The sequence below is a fragment of the Rhipicephalus microplus genome, chromosome X (assembly GCF_043290135.1).
Source record: "Rhipicephalus microplus isolate Deutch F79 chromosome X, USDA_Rmic, whole genome shotgun sequence".
NCBI classification, from domain to species: domain Eukaryota; kingdom Metazoa; phylum Arthropoda; class Arachnida; order Ixodida; family Ixodidae; genus Rhipicephalus; species Rhipicephalus microplus.
The window spans coordinates 318,544,059-318,560,462 of NC_134710.1; the positions used below are offsets into that span (position 1 = coordinate 318,544,059).

At 46.3% G+C, this 16,404-nt stretch overlaps 2 protein-coding genes across 3 annotated transcripts in view; one reads left to right on the forward strand and one right to left on the reverse strand.

Annotated features, from left to right (window-relative positions):
* LOC119161300 (WD repeat-containing protein 46) overlaps positions 1-16,404 on the forward strand; it is a 54,158-nt gene that overhangs the window by 5,057 nt on the left and 32,697 nt on the right. For both annotated transcript variants that reach the window (XM_037413698.2, XM_037413697.2), the window contains exons 5-6: positions 9,555-9,810; positions 11,052-11,187. In XM_037413698.2, the coding sequence (XP_037269595.1) occupies positions 9,555-9,810; positions 11,052-11,187 (392 nt within the window). The remainder of the gene's footprint in view (positions 1-9,554; positions 9,811-11,051; positions 11,188-16,404) is intronic.
* LOC142776238 (uncharacterized) lies at positions 341-5,810 on the reverse strand. The gene is made up of 3 exons (XM_075879561.1): positions 5,055-5,810; positions 3,511-3,604; positions 341-2,455 (listed from the first exon to the last, which is right to left on the reverse strand). Exons 1-3 carry the CDS (start codon positions 5,205-5,207, stop codon positions 1,698-1,700), a joined length of 1,005 nt encoding a protein of 334 aa, XP_075735676.1. The 5' UTR covers positions 5,208-5,810; the 3' UTR covers positions 341-1,697.

The window sequence follows — 16,404 nt, forward strand, 5'->3', positions numbered from 1 at the left end:
TGGGGCTAATGTTGAATGGTGGGTGTCAATACGGAAGGAAAATTGTATGTCCTCATGTTTCAAAGCAAAAACATCTTGCTGCACTATAGCCATGGAAGCTGACATTTTTGGTCACACAGTAGTGCCTGCCATAGCATCAGGCTTGTGCAAATATTCGAACGATTATTAGTGTTCGAGTTTGCTTCGATTCAAATTCAAATTATTTGACATTTCAAAGTATTCTAAATGAATGAATAGGGGTATATTAGCTGCAACAGCATGCAAAACTGGGCTAGTCGGTGTAACTTCATTATAAAACGGTGCAAAATGACAGACACGGGGTGGAGGAGTACGCAGGACAATTGCTGGACAAACAACTGTTGAGTTTGATGCGCAGAAAGGAATAAATACATGTAGTCAGACTGCATGCGCATCATCACATTAAGTTCAACTGCCCGTAGATCATCACATTATAAATAATTGTAATTTCTTTCGAGCAAGCTAAAATCGCAGTCATGAAGATAGATAAATGGGGCAGATAGGCAAACATGTTGTTTGTGTGAAAGGCTTTTATGATTTCACGTGACATTTGGTCAGCGTGCCTGAAGACGGCATGCGTGCTTTTTAACACTGGTTTACAACCATGCCAGCGGCATTGAGATGACAAATGTGAAGTAGGCGTGCCTTTTAATGTGTTGTTGTATTGTTGTATGGGCCACTCACCAGGTTTGACAATTCCGAGCTCACAACCGCAATGCATACATGAGGCGTTCAAGATCACATCTGCTAAAATATGCAATGCTGCGCGCCCCGCAAATGGGTTAAATTTCAACATGAACGCTGCTCTTGCTTCCTTTCGCGGGCACGTGCCTAGAAACGGAGGGCATGACGTAGACGTAGGAATTGCCCTACATACACTGCCAGTGCTGTGACGTTGGTCCTCTACGTTGTGGGGTCTCGAAATGGTGAGCGCCCCGCTCTTAGAGTGAACGGACACAGTAGACGCGGTCACAACGAACCAAAACAGCACACATTTATTTAAATGCTTTTAGATCGCAATATGGAATTATAACATCAATCGGAATTAACGCACTAAAACAGCTTTACACAAAATTACATAACACTCAACAACATAACAATAACACACATGGCTTGGCCAACGGCTGACTCACCACAAGGGCCCCTGGCAGATGGCCTGCGGTCCCGTGCACCGGGGACCCACGTGAGAGACAACCGTTTGCACTCACCGCCACTCCCAACGAGCCTGTTTCTCTCGCCTCTGCCACCACCAAGGCTTGCTGCCAGGCGTTCCCGCCGCTACTACTGTTCTAACAACCATGGTCAGGATGGCAGTGGTGGTGGCAAACTCTCTAGGGTTCCTTGATGCCCGCGCGCTCCGCTGAGGGTGAGGACAGCCGCGTCGTCTGCTACGACGGCCGCCATTACGGCTCCTGCCGTAGTGGGGCAGCATGCGAAGCGCATTACCGCTTGCGGTGCTCGCGTATGGTAGGAAAGAAGTACTCGTTGGCGAGCTTTTTTTTTTTGGTGCAACTTGGACACCTCTTAGTGCTGTTGTTGCCTAATTGTTAAATGGAACAACGCACGTCATACAAACTGGTGGCCTGTGCTTGTACAATGCGCCAGGGGCTGACATAGACTGAATGAAATGAGCCACGAACTCCCACACCAGAAAGATTCGCGTTAAACCGTTGTCGTCGTTAAGACGGAGGGGCGCATGAACTTTTATTACTACGCTTGCTGAAAGGAATGCAATATTTGGGTCTTTGTGAATCAGCCGAATAGCAAAGGCAGGAATCGCTGTACTTTATATACTTGCGTGTGTGTGTATATATAACACACACACGGAAGTATATATGGATGGGAGAGGATATCCCATTTTTCTCAGTTTCATATCCGGTTGTTCCACAAGCAAACTTGATTTGAAGGCCTTGCTTGACAGTGTGCGGAGACCAAGAGTTCCCCAAGCTGCTGCTCCTTGAGAGAGCGCGTACTTGATCGTCGTTGAGAAATTTCATATTTTGCGAAATATTTGTTGCCTCAGTCTCGAGTTTTTGCACTTTTTTCTTGAGACCACTAATGGTGTTCTTGGCTGTGTCATGATGTTGCTGAAGTTCAGAGTACTTTCTTGTAAGGTCAGCAAGCTTCTTCTTCAGTTCTGCTGATTCTGCAGTAGAATTTGATGTCTCACCAGCCGCTGCATTAACTTCTCTTGAATCTGCATCACTAGTGTTCGCTGACAGTTCAACAACGGCGTCGTCAACTTCCATGGTGTCGTGCCCATAACACGATGTTCCTTGCCGTGTAGATTCAGGAACGGCGTGGTTTTGTAGGGTCTCTAGGGTAGTTTTAACTGCAGCTGGATATTGACGCAGACCAGGAGGAGATTTGTTGGTCTCGTTGCTGGAGGGTGCAGGCACAGTTCTTTCTTTTGGTGGCTTTCGTTCCTTAGGCAGTGCTGCAAGCAGAAATGTATGTATTCATGAACATATTCAAGCAATGCCAGTTCATGTCTAGCTTGTTAATTTTACAAATGTAACACATGCAGCAGATACCGGCTTAGTTATTGACGTGAGGAAGACACTTGTCCTTCCCCCGCCCTTTCCACAAGGGATAGGGGAAGGTCTTAAAATACCATAATTAAATTGTGCTCAAAATTTCTCCCCACAATAAATGGCTCTAATTCAAATTGGAGCTTCATATGCCAGAGCTACACGTGTGCGCCGTTGTGGAGGGCTCAACTGACATTCGCTCCCTATGCAGTTTATTGATTATTTGATTGTAGGGCTTAACACGCAATACTTTTTTGCAGACTAGTTGGTTCATACTTGAAAAATTGAATTGCTGCACAAACTTGAAGAAAAAAAACAAGAGAGACAGGAAAGAGTGCAGTGTTTTTTTTTTTTTTTTTTTTTTAAGCTTAACACGCCAACGCAACACAGGTAATGAGGCGCACTGTAGTGGGGGCTCGTGCATCGTGGATCTCGTATACATAATGGTTTCCGTTTTCCCCCTTTGTAAATAACATAGCCACTGCACCTGACATCCTAGCAGTACACGACCGTGTGCTAAGTAGCGGAAAACTGTTGTGCAGTGGGTCATGCCTGTAAACACTGAAATCCAGACGTATGTACAGTCATGACCAAAAAATGCAAACAAGAAATATAAACCACAACACTCAAGTATCGCAATTTTTTTTTACATGCAAGTCAAAGTGATGCAACGTAATCACAAAAACAAAGTTGGGAAATGTAGCTTTCCAAACGCACTAATAGCGTGCCATTATTTGACCGTCTAATATTAGCAGTATTTTTCGATTTTGCGTGGTCTGGTTCACATTTTTGTGTTCGCATTTCCTAGCTTTGTCCGTGACTGCATTTCCAGAATTTATGCACTAATGTGGACGCAGCATATGAGGACCTATTTGGTGTTAGCTTCGTAGAAATCCCAGGTACATAGAGTACTTGCAACTGGTGCTGCTTTATGTAATGAAAGAAAAAAGTTCAATCTTACGTTTGAATGTGAACAAAGTTGGGACGGCATTTGGTTTCAACTTCTTCCAGCCATCCGCACGATGTTGCTCATAGTTGTTCTCTTCAAAGTGAGCCTGCAAATAAAACCAGAATTAAAAATTAACACACTGGCAGAAGAAAAACGAATGTCTGTCACTGTCAATAAACAAGATTTCATGTATGCATTCAGTATGATTCGCAGCAGGAACTAGCAGCAACATTGAAGCACAAAAAGAAGGAAACTAATTGAGCTCACGCGCGCTTTCACGTAAGCCACTTCAGTGAGCGCGATCATAGACCCAGCCTGCTGTTATAATAACCCTTTCAATTTTCGCACTGAAGATCTGTAAGGATTCCTGAATTCATGTGAATAAAATATTAGTCTATTGTGCCGACAAAGGACCAGGTCTGATTTTATAGCGAGCGTTACAGATTTCGTTCTATCGAAAGCTTTGTACCCAAGCCTCCAAGTTCCCAATGCAATCGAATTTATTTGTCAGGTAAAAATGACAACACTCCGTAACAGCGCTTGTTTTGTTCGTCACTGAAGTGTTCCTGATTCCCAAGTATACATACGACGATACACACAAGACGGGCAGAAGTCCGGCCTCGTAATATTACGAGTTTTTCGCAGGAACAGTATGTTTATGTTCAAACGGCTTGATTTCACAAGAGGCGTTCAAATTTCGACCGATCAGTGCCAACGCGTGCACGAATAAACATGGGCAGGCCTCGTAAGCGTTGTGAAATCCCCCTACCACGCACCCGAGCCTATGTTAATTCCCTGCGAGGCCATATGCGCGCATTTCACGTCCAATTTCCTCTTATGTGAATTACGTGAACTCTACGTGCCGTACTCTTGAAGTTCGGCAGCAGTCAGGCGCCGTCAGATTTCCGTACTCACTCGCCGGCACGCGGCCTGAACTCACTCCCCGTTTTCTGCCCTTGCATATAATTTTCTCCCTCCTCCACTTTCTAAATTCTCATCTGTTTAACTACACCTCCTGCGTCCCCATCTCTTGCCTACTTTTTGTTCAGCTCAACTCCGCCAGCACCCGGTCGACGCGTACGCTGTCGGGGCGAGTTGGCAAGCGAGTACGGCAATTTCACGAAGTCTGTCTTCGGGCTGCGAGGCGGACGGTCACGACAGCGGCAGCCGGTCTCGCGAGCAAAATAGCTGCAAAGCGCAGTGCACGAAATTAACAGCCTCGGGTAGGGGGTGGGAAGGATTTCACAACGCTGCTGCCAAGGCAACACTTTCCCGTGCAAGGGCACTGAAACTAGTCGCAATTCCTATGAATGTAGTAGCACACTCGAGGCCCTTGAACCAGCATGAAATGTTATCGACACGGGGGCTTCCGAAGCCCCCGTACTTGACGCATTTTCTTAAAGCGTGATCTTTTAACACGAGCACGCCGCACAGTACCCTGCACGACGTTTGGCTGTCCTGCGTTTACATTGCGCACCTAAATAAAAAACAACAGCGCCCTAAATAATGCTGACCAGTCAGAATACGACGCACTAAAAAAAAAAATGTTTACTTACGCTGCATACGTGCGACGTATCAGTCGGTTGCCACTTGTCTCGTTTGATTTTAACGGTCCAAAGAAGCCTTCTTTTTGGGTCTCTTGGAAACCGGTACAACTTCCATCCGTTTCTCGAGTGATTCGAGCACTGCGGCACGCAGCAGCCGGGCATGGTGATGCGGAGATGGGTGCATAAAACTGTAAGGGAATGAACACTGCCCAACAACACCTCACACGCCAAGCACGAACTACCGGCCGGAGGCGCCAAAATGGCGGTCGCGCTGGCGCCGAAGCCGAGGCGGCGGCATCTGCCCTTGCAAAAGCTGACACCACTCTAAGCGGGGGCGCGCGCATCGAGGCACTCTAAAACTCTCGCGAGCACAGCGCCACCTAGTGCTCGGTAGTCGGGAATGCAAAATGCGGCTTATGCACGAAACGTGTGCTATGAGGCGCAAACAACTTTATAGTGGTGATAGCACCCCCACATCCCCCCGACATTAATTCAAACCATATCCTGAAAAAGAGCATGAAAGAAAACAGCTACACAAGCTCTAGCAAAAGATGACAACATATGTCCCTAAAGATTGTCCGTGCACTACGACACCGCCGCTGGTCAACGCTGCTGCATTGTGCAGCTCGACGACTTCACCTCAGTACCAGTTGTGCAACGGCAACGTTGCCGTCGGTGTGAAAAACCGTCACTCGCGCTGACATGTCCTCTGGACCAACACTCACGAAGGCACGGAACTGCAGGCAGTTGCGCATGTTTTAGGCATCTCCATCGCCCAATGTCTCAACCGCATTTCTGGCCAGCAGCGCTGACGTTGTACAGAAGACAGCCAGCCAGCCCCGGGTTACATCACTTCCGCTGCATACACTCAAAACACTCGAAAGAACAATGGATGGGGAAGGGGGCTTTGGGCTCCTCATCCACGTGGTACGATAGTCAGTACTGCTAGCTAATTCATCGGCGGCGGCCGAGACACCTGTTCCAATAAAAAAAAAGGTCACTTTCTTTAACTCATGCATCGCAAGAAAAAAAAAAGTGTGAGGGGAGCAGAATGCAACACCTCAATGCCACGATCCACCTAGTTGTGCCACGTGCAACAGGTGGCTGCACAGAGCCTTAGACCTAATGAGTCGCTTGACAACAACCGGCATCCACTTAGCACCCAGTCTAGGTGCAAAAGAGGCAGCCACAAGGAGACGTCCACTCTGTAAGGTGGCCCTACTCGCTCGCCGCACACAGCAGCTTACCGAACGATCGGCACCCACCATCCCGGACGGTGTCACGGCACCACGCCGTCAAGCCGCAAGACAAGACAGCGACGACGCCCGACTCCCTGGGCCCAAAGAGATAGTAGAAGCTATTTACAGAGAATCGGACCACCCACAAAGTTTCCGTATTCACTCGCTTCAGGCTTGGCTTACAATCCACATGCTCTAATCTTTGCTCACCCCAGGATGCAGACCGCATGGCTCTCGTCCCAAAACCAAAAAAACACAAAACCAACTTCACACGTCACAAAAAACAAAACCCACTTGTGAGCAGGAAAAAAAAAAAAAAAAACTCAACGTGCCGACAAGTTCAAACCCATCACATCAACTGATCTCGTCGCTCTCAACAGAGCACACCGCAACGCTAGCAATGGAAGTCCCCCTAGGCACTCTAGGCCTACTCTTCCCCGGCTCAAACAAAAGCCTGTACCGAACTGCGACCACTGTCGTCCGATGCTCCAAGAGCTCCACGTTGGGCAGCCAGTGTGGCACCTCGAACTGATGAGAGAGCACCACGCTCTTGGAGTGAATTAACACATTTGACACAGTTGGAACAATCCAAACATTGCCCATTTATTTAACTGCTTTTAGATGGACAATATCAAATTATTATAACATCAATTGGGATCAACACGCTAAAACAGCCTTACACAAAATTACATAACACTCAACAACATAACACACACAAGGTGTCTTCGCCAACGCCTGACTTACCACAAGGGCCCCCCTCCCTCCCCCCGGCAGACGGCCTGTGGTGCCGAGCACTGGGAACCCACGCCAGAGACAACCATTCGCCCTCACCACCACCCGCCAAAGAGCCCGCTTCTCTCTCCTCTGCCACCACCAAGGCTTGCTGCCAGGCGTCCCCACCTACTGTTTTAACAACTATGATGACGAGAACGACGGTGGTGGTGATAAATGCTCGCGAGAACAACGCCACCTAGCACTCGGTAGTCGTGAACCCGAAATGCGGCCTAGGCGTAGAACACATGCGCTGCGAGGTGCAAACAACTTTACAGGGGTGATGGCACACCCACAACGTAGACGACTGTCCTCTGATGTTGCCAACAGTAGCACGTGACATGGCGAAAATTAGCACAACTTGTTTAGTTTATGTAATTTGTTGCTTGAATAGATGAATAAAATTTGGAATAAATAATAAGATCCAATAAGAAAATGTGCACGTCTTTTCCATCCCCCCACCCCACCCCCTGTATATTGCAGCGAGATGTGGGGCTAATGTGCCTGCGTTTCGCAAGGGTTCGTGTCCTCGCGCTTAGTGCATCAACCAGATGGCTGTCCTGGAAAAGAAAGTAATAGTCTTGCACGTTCGAGCACTCATTATGCTCTTCTTCTGCGTTAGCCAGCGGTTCTAAATCATCCCGCAGAAACAAGCAGTAAACCACAAATTTGCGCTTGTCAACAATACAAAGCCTCTTGCGTGCTCGAAAGTTAGGCTTGTTCAAGCACATCATATGCACACTTGACCTCTTGCTCGGATGCCAGAGAGGGTAGGGAAGAGATTTGGCTTGTGAAGGCTACATGGGAGAGCAGCAAGGGTTTCAAGCTCACGTCCTCATCCTCGTTTGCGCCGCTTTAAAAAAGTTTTCTCAGCTCGAAATGAACCGATTGAAAAAATGTTTGTGGCATAATGCTCTTCAACGGACACACAACTGCCACGGTCTAACTAAAATTTGTTATGGGGCCTGGTGAGTGGCCCTTTAAGGCAGGCACCAGTCCGTCCAATATATATTTTTTTTTTCAAGTTAGCGGGATGTTATACACTATACCACATGCGCATGGTACAAAATGGGTGCGATGATTGACAGAGCAAGTATTCCTCCGTGACTGACCGTTCTATCTATTGCAGCACATGCTTTTCACAGATTAGTATAAGGGGAATTACAAAAGTTGGTCGCACGTGCTATAAGCTGTCTTTCTCTTTTTGTCCCAGCAATTGCTTATAGAGGTCCAGAGGTGAGGATGAAACGGAGCACTTTCTTGTTTTCTTTGAACAGACACATGGCCAACATATAGACATTGTGCGTGGCTCACTTACCTGCACCTCGACGCGCTGAAACACGGGCATGATGCAGCACACTGCGGTGGCTGCGATAGATATGCTGCGCATGATGTTTAAATCAGCCAATTGCCTCTTTCCAGATGACTAGGAACTTTATTGTAAGTTCCATGCTGTGTGCTGCACTATAATGTTTGGCTCACAGAAGCCATAACTATCGATCGGTAGCATGGTCCGTGTAAAAAATTGTTGTAAGGCCCCTTTAAGCCATTGAAGAAGTGTTGCCCATGGCAGAACAGGACTCATGCGTGCTTGTTGTCTATTCAGAAGGTGTTCGGGGGATGACACACCAGCGTCAGGGCCCCTGGTGCATAGTCTACAGACTGGATCATATAATACGTCTACCCTCACGGTAATGCAATAACAGTGTATTGCATGCATCTGTTATTGCATTTACATGAAGTGTAGATGTGGTCTCACAGATAACAGTCAAGTATTGATAAAAAAATAATGTTGTTGTTGGGGTTTAACACCCCAAACCACCTTATAATTATGTGGTGGAAGGCTAAAGAAATTTCGACCACCTGTGGTTGTTTAGCGTGACCTAATTCTAAGCATACAGGCCTCAAGCATTTTCACATCCATTGAAAATGCGGCCGCGGCAACCAGAATTCGATCTTGCGACCTGCTGGTCGGCAGCAGAGTGCTTCAGACGCTAGGCCACCGTGGCAGCTTTGATAAAAAGTGACTCTACATGCTAAAGAGAGGTAATGTTATCTATGTGCTTATACCTCTTTGATTGTAAATTGTTATACTATTTTCTTTGTATCTGCACCTGTAAGGACTTCAACTATGCTTGTATATAGACTAACAAGAATTTTTATTTACCTGTTCAATACCATGAAAGGAGAGGAGAGGTATGTGGTGTTTGCCAGTTACCGTAGCTTTAAAATTGCTTGCAGGCAGCTTAGCGCAATTTGTGTTAAGTACAAGTTAAGAATGGTGCTTTTTGTTAAAGGAGCAGGTCTTGAAGATGCAGAAAGCACTTTTTTTTTTACAGCACTAGTGTTATGTTGTTCTGTAAGTGCATGTTTCAACAACAGTGTGTGAACAAGCGTGCATACAGCTGGGCAGAGATTTTCAGTCTGATGCGTTTCATGCAAACAGCTTCAAAAAGGTCGCTAGGCATCCTTGTAGATAACCCAATGGGGGCATCTGCAGGCACCTGTTGCTGGGTGGCAGTCGGGGTCATGTGGCAGCGCTAGACTGGGTCACCAAGCGCCTTCTATGCGAGACCAATGTGATGGAATCTGTGCATGCTGTCCAGTGGCTGCACATGCCCACCATGTTTGCTGTGGCGCAGAAGTCCTGGACATACATCTACGATAACCAAGGGGTTGAACTGCACTGCCTGAAAGCCCTGGACAGTGTGCTACGCATGACCTTCCTTCCGTACCACTTCTTGCTTGTGACAGCTGTAAGTTCATATAAGTTTACCTCGATGTAGTGTTTCCAACACTAATATTTCTTAGCATCCTGAAGCCTATATCCATCCAATGCCAGATGTATGGCTGTAAAGTACCAAACAAGAAGCCATGACTCTGGTAGTAGTGACTCTGGTAGTATTGCAAATGGTACATTTTGCATAAACAAGCCTTTCATTTTTCTCCCTGAGCAATACTTTGACTCACTAAGTATGAACAGTACTGTTGTGTGAGTTGGTGGCCCGTTACATTAAAGCTTCATTTCAGGAGAAATGTTTGCTTAATGTTGTATTGCTTTACTTGCTCCCCCTGTAGTTTGGTGCTGCTGTCTACAAGCACTCTAACTTTAAACCACATAAATTTTGATGTGGTGTTTTTTTTGTTGATATTTTTCATGTCTAATTTTCTTTTAATATGATCTGAATTCATTGTGAGCTTTCTATAGCAGTGGTTCTTAGCTGCAGATGTTTCGAGACCCTTTGTGGACCGACCTGTGGAAGTAATGAGGGATGCCTGGCAGTGAGAGAAAAATGGAAAGGGGGATTCATAGCTTAATACAGCATGCAAGATGAAGTAGGTGCCCTTTATTTCTTCCTGGCAAAGAATTGTCAAACTAAAGTGCCATGTCAATTCAAATCTCAACAGCATGTCAACAAGTTGTGCAGTCTGCAGTGACATTGCACATGGTTCTAGTTACGTTTGCTGTTCAAATATGGAAGCAGCTTAAAAAAGTATGCTTGCGTGCATATGTCGTAGAAAACTGCAACAAGAGCTCATGGAGAAATCATTAGCCAGGTCCACCGCAATGCATCTGTTATGCAATAAAGCATACCAAAAATCACCAGACTTAGTGTCACAAAAAACCTTTTTTATGGTTAAGTTTTGTAGACCCCCCCCCCCCCCCCCTAAAATGATATTGCAGACCTCTTGCGATTTGCGTAATACATACTCCCATTTGATAACCACTGTTCTACAAAGTTATTCACTTTGTTCCTTGTTCTATGTGAAGCATTGTAGTTGCCCCTAAAATGTGTGTATTTTATAACACAGTCCTGATTGAAGCATGGCATGCACTCAAATCCAGCTTCAACATGTTGAGCAAGGAAAATGTTTTCAGGACTGAAGAAGCTGGGAAGTAATTTATTTTAATACAACTTTCGTAAAAGCTTTATATTGTGCTCTCCAATCAATTTGTGTTTATTCATTATTGTTGGTATCTTTATTCCTTTTACAGAGTGAGAAAGGTTACCTTTCTTGGCTTGATACGTCCATAGGCAAAATGGTGGCTCAGTTCAATGCAAAATCTGGCCGCCTGAACGTTATGAAGCAGAATCCCTACAATGCTGTCGTCCTAACGGGCCACACAAATGGTGAGTATAGGTTCATGGGCAAATTAGTGGTGTCATAATATCTAATGCTCAATTGTTATCCCTATTTTAAAACAGGGCAAGGACCCTTCCTCAGTTTCGAGTTATAGGCCCATTGCACTTGCGAGCTGCCTTTGTAAACTTTTTGAAAAGATGATAAACTGCCGACTTTTACATTTTCTTGAAACACACAATATGCTCCACTGATTCCAGTGTGGGTTTAGAGAGGGTAGATCCACCACTGACCATCTGGTGCGCATTGAGGCAGAGATCTGAGACGTTTTCATCCACAAACAATACTTCCTCGCTGTGTTTCTCGATATCGAGAAGGCTTACGACACAACATGGTGCTTTGGCATATTAAGAGACTTGTCTCACCTGGGTGTACGCAGTAGTATGCTTTCCATAATCGAGAGTTACTTGTCCAATTGGACATTCCGTGTCCGTGTGGGCAGTGTTCTCTCCCAAACATTTGTCCAAAAAACGGGAGTACCGCAAGGTGGTGTACTTAGTTGTACACTTTTTATTATAAAAATGAATTCCTTGCACCTGTCCATCCCCCACAATATGTTCTATTGTACATATGTCGATGACGTCCAGCTTGGCTTTAAGTCATGCAACCTGGCAATGTTTCAGCGGCATGTTCAGCTAGGTTTAAACAAGGTCTCCAAATGGGCAGAGGAAAACAAATTCCGAGTGAACCCACAAAAAAGCACGTGTGTCTTGTTCTCCCGAAAGTGAGGCATGCACTCAGAATCTGACACTGAACTGAACAGTCAACGTCTGTCTGTTAGTCTGTTAATGCGGAGCATAAATTCTTAGGGTTAATCTTGAACAAGTTGGCCTTTGTACCGCACATCAAGTATTTAAAAACAAAATGTGTAAAAGCCATGAATGTTCTAACTAAAAGTGTTGTCATATTCTACGTGGGGTAGTTACAGGCAATGCCTCATGAATTTGTATAAAAGCCTCATTTGCACCCGCTTAGATTATGGGGCCGTTGTTTATCAGTCTGCGACTCAAAGTGCCTTGAAGATGCTGGACCCCGTGCACCATTTGGGCATTCGTCTTTCTACGGGTGCTTTCCGCACTAGCCCTGTGGAAAGCCTGTATGTGGAATTGAAGGAGTGGTCACTCCACTTATAGAGATGTTACACATCTTTTCTTTGATGTGTTTTACGACAGCCAGTATTGCATAAGCTTCTCCTGTGAAAATGCTTGCATCAGGATTAAGAACGCCGGCCTCGGAAAAGGATCGGCCCACCGCTGCATATGACAAAAAAGTGTTGGACTTTGAGGCATCGATAAAGAACTCAGGGCATATGTATTTATGTTGTAGTTCTAGAAAGTATGTATGTGTGCAAGTGGTGCGTGCTTTGTGACTTCAACAAAAGAGACATCACAGTCTATAAGCTGCCACTGCCACGGCGGTAGATATGCAGCAGGAGCCATCAAACAGTGTTCCAGAAGTGGCACATCTGTTTCCTCAGCGAGCCCTTTCACACGAAGTGAGTAGGGCTGCCTCATTGAAGGGCGGCTGTGGAACAGGGCAGAATAAGACCGATTATTGATTATGAAATGAGAGGGGTGTTTTTTGTCTACGTTCACCTTGAGGTAGTACACAAAAAGGCGGTAGTACACACAGATTCTCTAAGAGTGGTTAAAGCTCTAAAAACCCCTAAAAAACGCAAGAACCCCGTGCTGGTGTCACTTTACTCGCTTCTGTGCACACTGTGCACTTTAAAACAGCATGTCGTTGTCTGCTGGGTGCCAGGGCGCTGTGAGATACAAGAGAACGTCTTGGCCGACAAGCTGGCTGCTTCCGCCAACTTCCTTATTACAGCACTTATTCTCAAAGTTCTTGCGACAGCATGTTCACATTGTACAAGTGCGCAGTTATTTCTTCATTAGAAATTTTGGGTCATGAGTTTGTTGACTAGCTGTTTAAAGGCCAACTCTGGTGATTTTCTACCAATGTTAAAGTAATCTTGCTTTGATGTTCTTTAGGTGCTACTGTCACAGGCTTGATGGTTTAAATACTGAGCAAATTTGAAAATAGTTTTGAATAAGCAAAAAAGCACAACACTAAAACACAACCGAGCAGCACCGTCTTCGTTTGATTTATAACTGTTGTGTCCCGACTTCGAAAAGCACCTTTGTTCCCGAGCAAACCCCCAATGTCTAAGCGGTTTCTCGTACCTGCAGGCGCCTGGTTGTCGAGTGTACCCCCTCTCCCCCACTCGTCACAAGCGAGTCGTGACTTGTTTCTCACGGTAGTTCGACTGCCACCTCTGAGTAGGAATAAACAATTTTTTTGCCCGTCCAGACTGTCTATGCTTTTTGGACCATCGCACCCCACGTATACGTCCTTAGGCCAACGACAACCCAAACATAACAGTGGTGATGAGGCAGTGGATTTTCGCCTATGCTTTTGACAAGCTGCAAGTCATGGCTATGCACAGGCTCCAAAATCTGCTACCCGGATTCAACGGCTCATTATGGTCATCATGGTTTGTACGCCTCCAGTTTTACTTCGAGGTTAACATCACTGATGCAGCAAAGAAGGGAGCCAACCTGCTAAGGCTGTGCAGGGAGTAGACATACGACACAGTCTGTGCCCTGATTCAGACACGCACTTCAGCAACCGTAAACTGCAACATCGTAGCTGCACTACTGAGGCACTATGATCCAACGCCATCAGAGGTCTACAGCCGAGCCCGCTTCCAACGGCAAGACCAACTTGAAGGCGAAAAAGTGAGTGACTATGTAGCAGCTCTCAAAAAGCTTGCTGCTGACTGCAATTCTGGGACACCGACCTCAACAACTTCAACTGCTGCACAAGAAAGAGGATCGACTGCCGCACCTGCTAACACCACTATGCTCCCTTTGGACATAATGTTGCATGACTGTTTTGTGTGTGAACTGCGCAACAAAGGCCTACAACACCTGTTCACAGAGATGAGTCTCACCTTCCCCAGGCATACGACATCGCTCAGCGACCATGAGCGCTGGTCACCAGCAGAGAGATGTTCGACGGAATGTCGAACCGGTACATCACATCATTGAAAAGTCAAGCCAGTCTACGACTACGGCTAGTTGAAGAAGGAAAACACAACGCTGTTGGTGGTGCGACGACGTGCGCGATCCCCAGGTATGAAGATTCAAGACAGCTACGTGCAGCTTTTGCCAAAAATGGGGACACATTGAAAAGGCATGCATTACCAAGTGCAAACAGCTCCGACCGAAGACTTCAGTTCAATGGAACAACAAGGTCGCACAAGTGTGTCTAACACAAGATAACACAACTAGAACAGCACTAACATCATCGGCACTCCATCACTTGAACACCGTTGTGAACATTGGCACGAAACCTAAAATAAGGAAGGAAATCATGCTACGCCAGCAGCCCATAAAGTGAAAGTGGATTCCGGAGGAGCATGAACGCTCATCAGTGAGGACACTTTTCGAGCTACTTGGAACGAGGACGCGCAAGCTCTCTTGCAAAATGACACGCAGCTGAGAACGTGGTTTGAACATTCCCTTCCACTACTGGGCTGCGCCAACATTGCAAAATGACACGCAGCTGAGAACGTGGTTTGAACATTCCCTTCCACTACTGGGCTGCGCCAACATTGACATCTGCTACAACGATGAGACCCACAGCCCCCCTGTTTGTCACACATGGCTCCTGATCAAGCCTTTTATGACTAAATTGGTTCACCCCTCTTGGAGCGGTCATTGGTGGAGTTCACCGTAACTGTTCAAAGCACCACAAGGCAAACGCCAGGAAGACTGATGGTTGGACGAGAAATGGAATGGAAACCCAGCTGACAGCAATTGTCGCAGAACCCTCATCGCAAAAACACCATCGGGGGAAGGAAAGCTCCCGCATAACAGGAGATTTGGAATTGGGCAATGCATATATGCACGCCAGTTCAACAAAAAACCCGACTGGGTTGAAGCGACGGCACTCAAATGCATAGGTTCACGGTCATAGCTTGTCGACATAGGCTGAAAGGCCACTCGCCGCCACATTAATCAGCTACTTCATTCAGGGAATTCGCCAAGGGAGGCTCTCTTTCAAGCAGGCACCCCAACAGAAGCATCGTTACACTAGCCTGGCATCTCGCACCAGTTGAATCAGTGCTGCCGATCAGCTTGTAACACTAAGACAGTGACACGCAGCAAGCGGAGGCTTCACTGAACGCGCTCGGAGCGTCCACGCCCGCACGGCGACCCCCGGACCGCTTCCAAGCAATAATCAGGAGGGAGGAGATGTTGTGTCCGGACTCCAAAAAGAACGTATGTTCCCGAGTGAACCCCCAACATCTTAGCGGTTCCCCGTACCTGCAGGCACATTGTTGTCGAGTGCTTCACCTCTCCCCCACTCATTACAAGCGAGTCACGACTCGTTTCTCACGGCAGTTCGGCTGCCACCTTCAAGTAGGAATAAACAAATTTTTACCTGTCCAGACTATGTATGCTTTTTGGACCACCGTGCCCCACGCATACGTCCTTGTACCAACGTAAACCCCGGACATAACAATAACCCTGTAAAGACTAGAGGTCATACAAGGCATGCCAGTTGCGCCAGCACGAAATGAACGCTACAAAAGCCGTGAAGAGCAGACATTCAGTGAAAAGGTGACCACATCATACGAGCTGCAGTTTGTCGGTGACAGTACTATGTGCACAAGCTCCTTAGAGCTCCGTACAATGACAGCTGCGATTCGTATTCATTTCAGAGCCAACTAGAATCGTAATTCCTCTTCGATTAAGTAAAGCACACTGTGTTATGTGCTTTCCCTTATGTCCACTACAGTAGGAATAAACAAAAGCTCCACTTGTCCATACCACTAAAGTTCATGAGCGAACTTAAGTTCTTTAATAATGTTATGGGAAGAATGAATTAGTTTATGCATAGCAACATTTAACGCCATCATGTAGTGTTTCATTCCACTCCGTCAATTTTCGTGGAGCACCTCTTTCTATTCCATGGAGTGAGTGTTGCTTTGAATCCACTCAGATTCCCTTATTGGACAGTCTTGCTCCAAAACGAGCAAAAAAGCGTGCTCCTACATTGCCATTGCAATTTAGTCCTAGCTTTTGTTCTCCTAGTGTGCTCCATGAAAGACAGCTTGAGAGAAAATGGTGGCCAAAGGCTACCACGTGGCCAGAGAGTGCGCACGAAGTGGCCTCACTGGTGACTTGACACCAAGA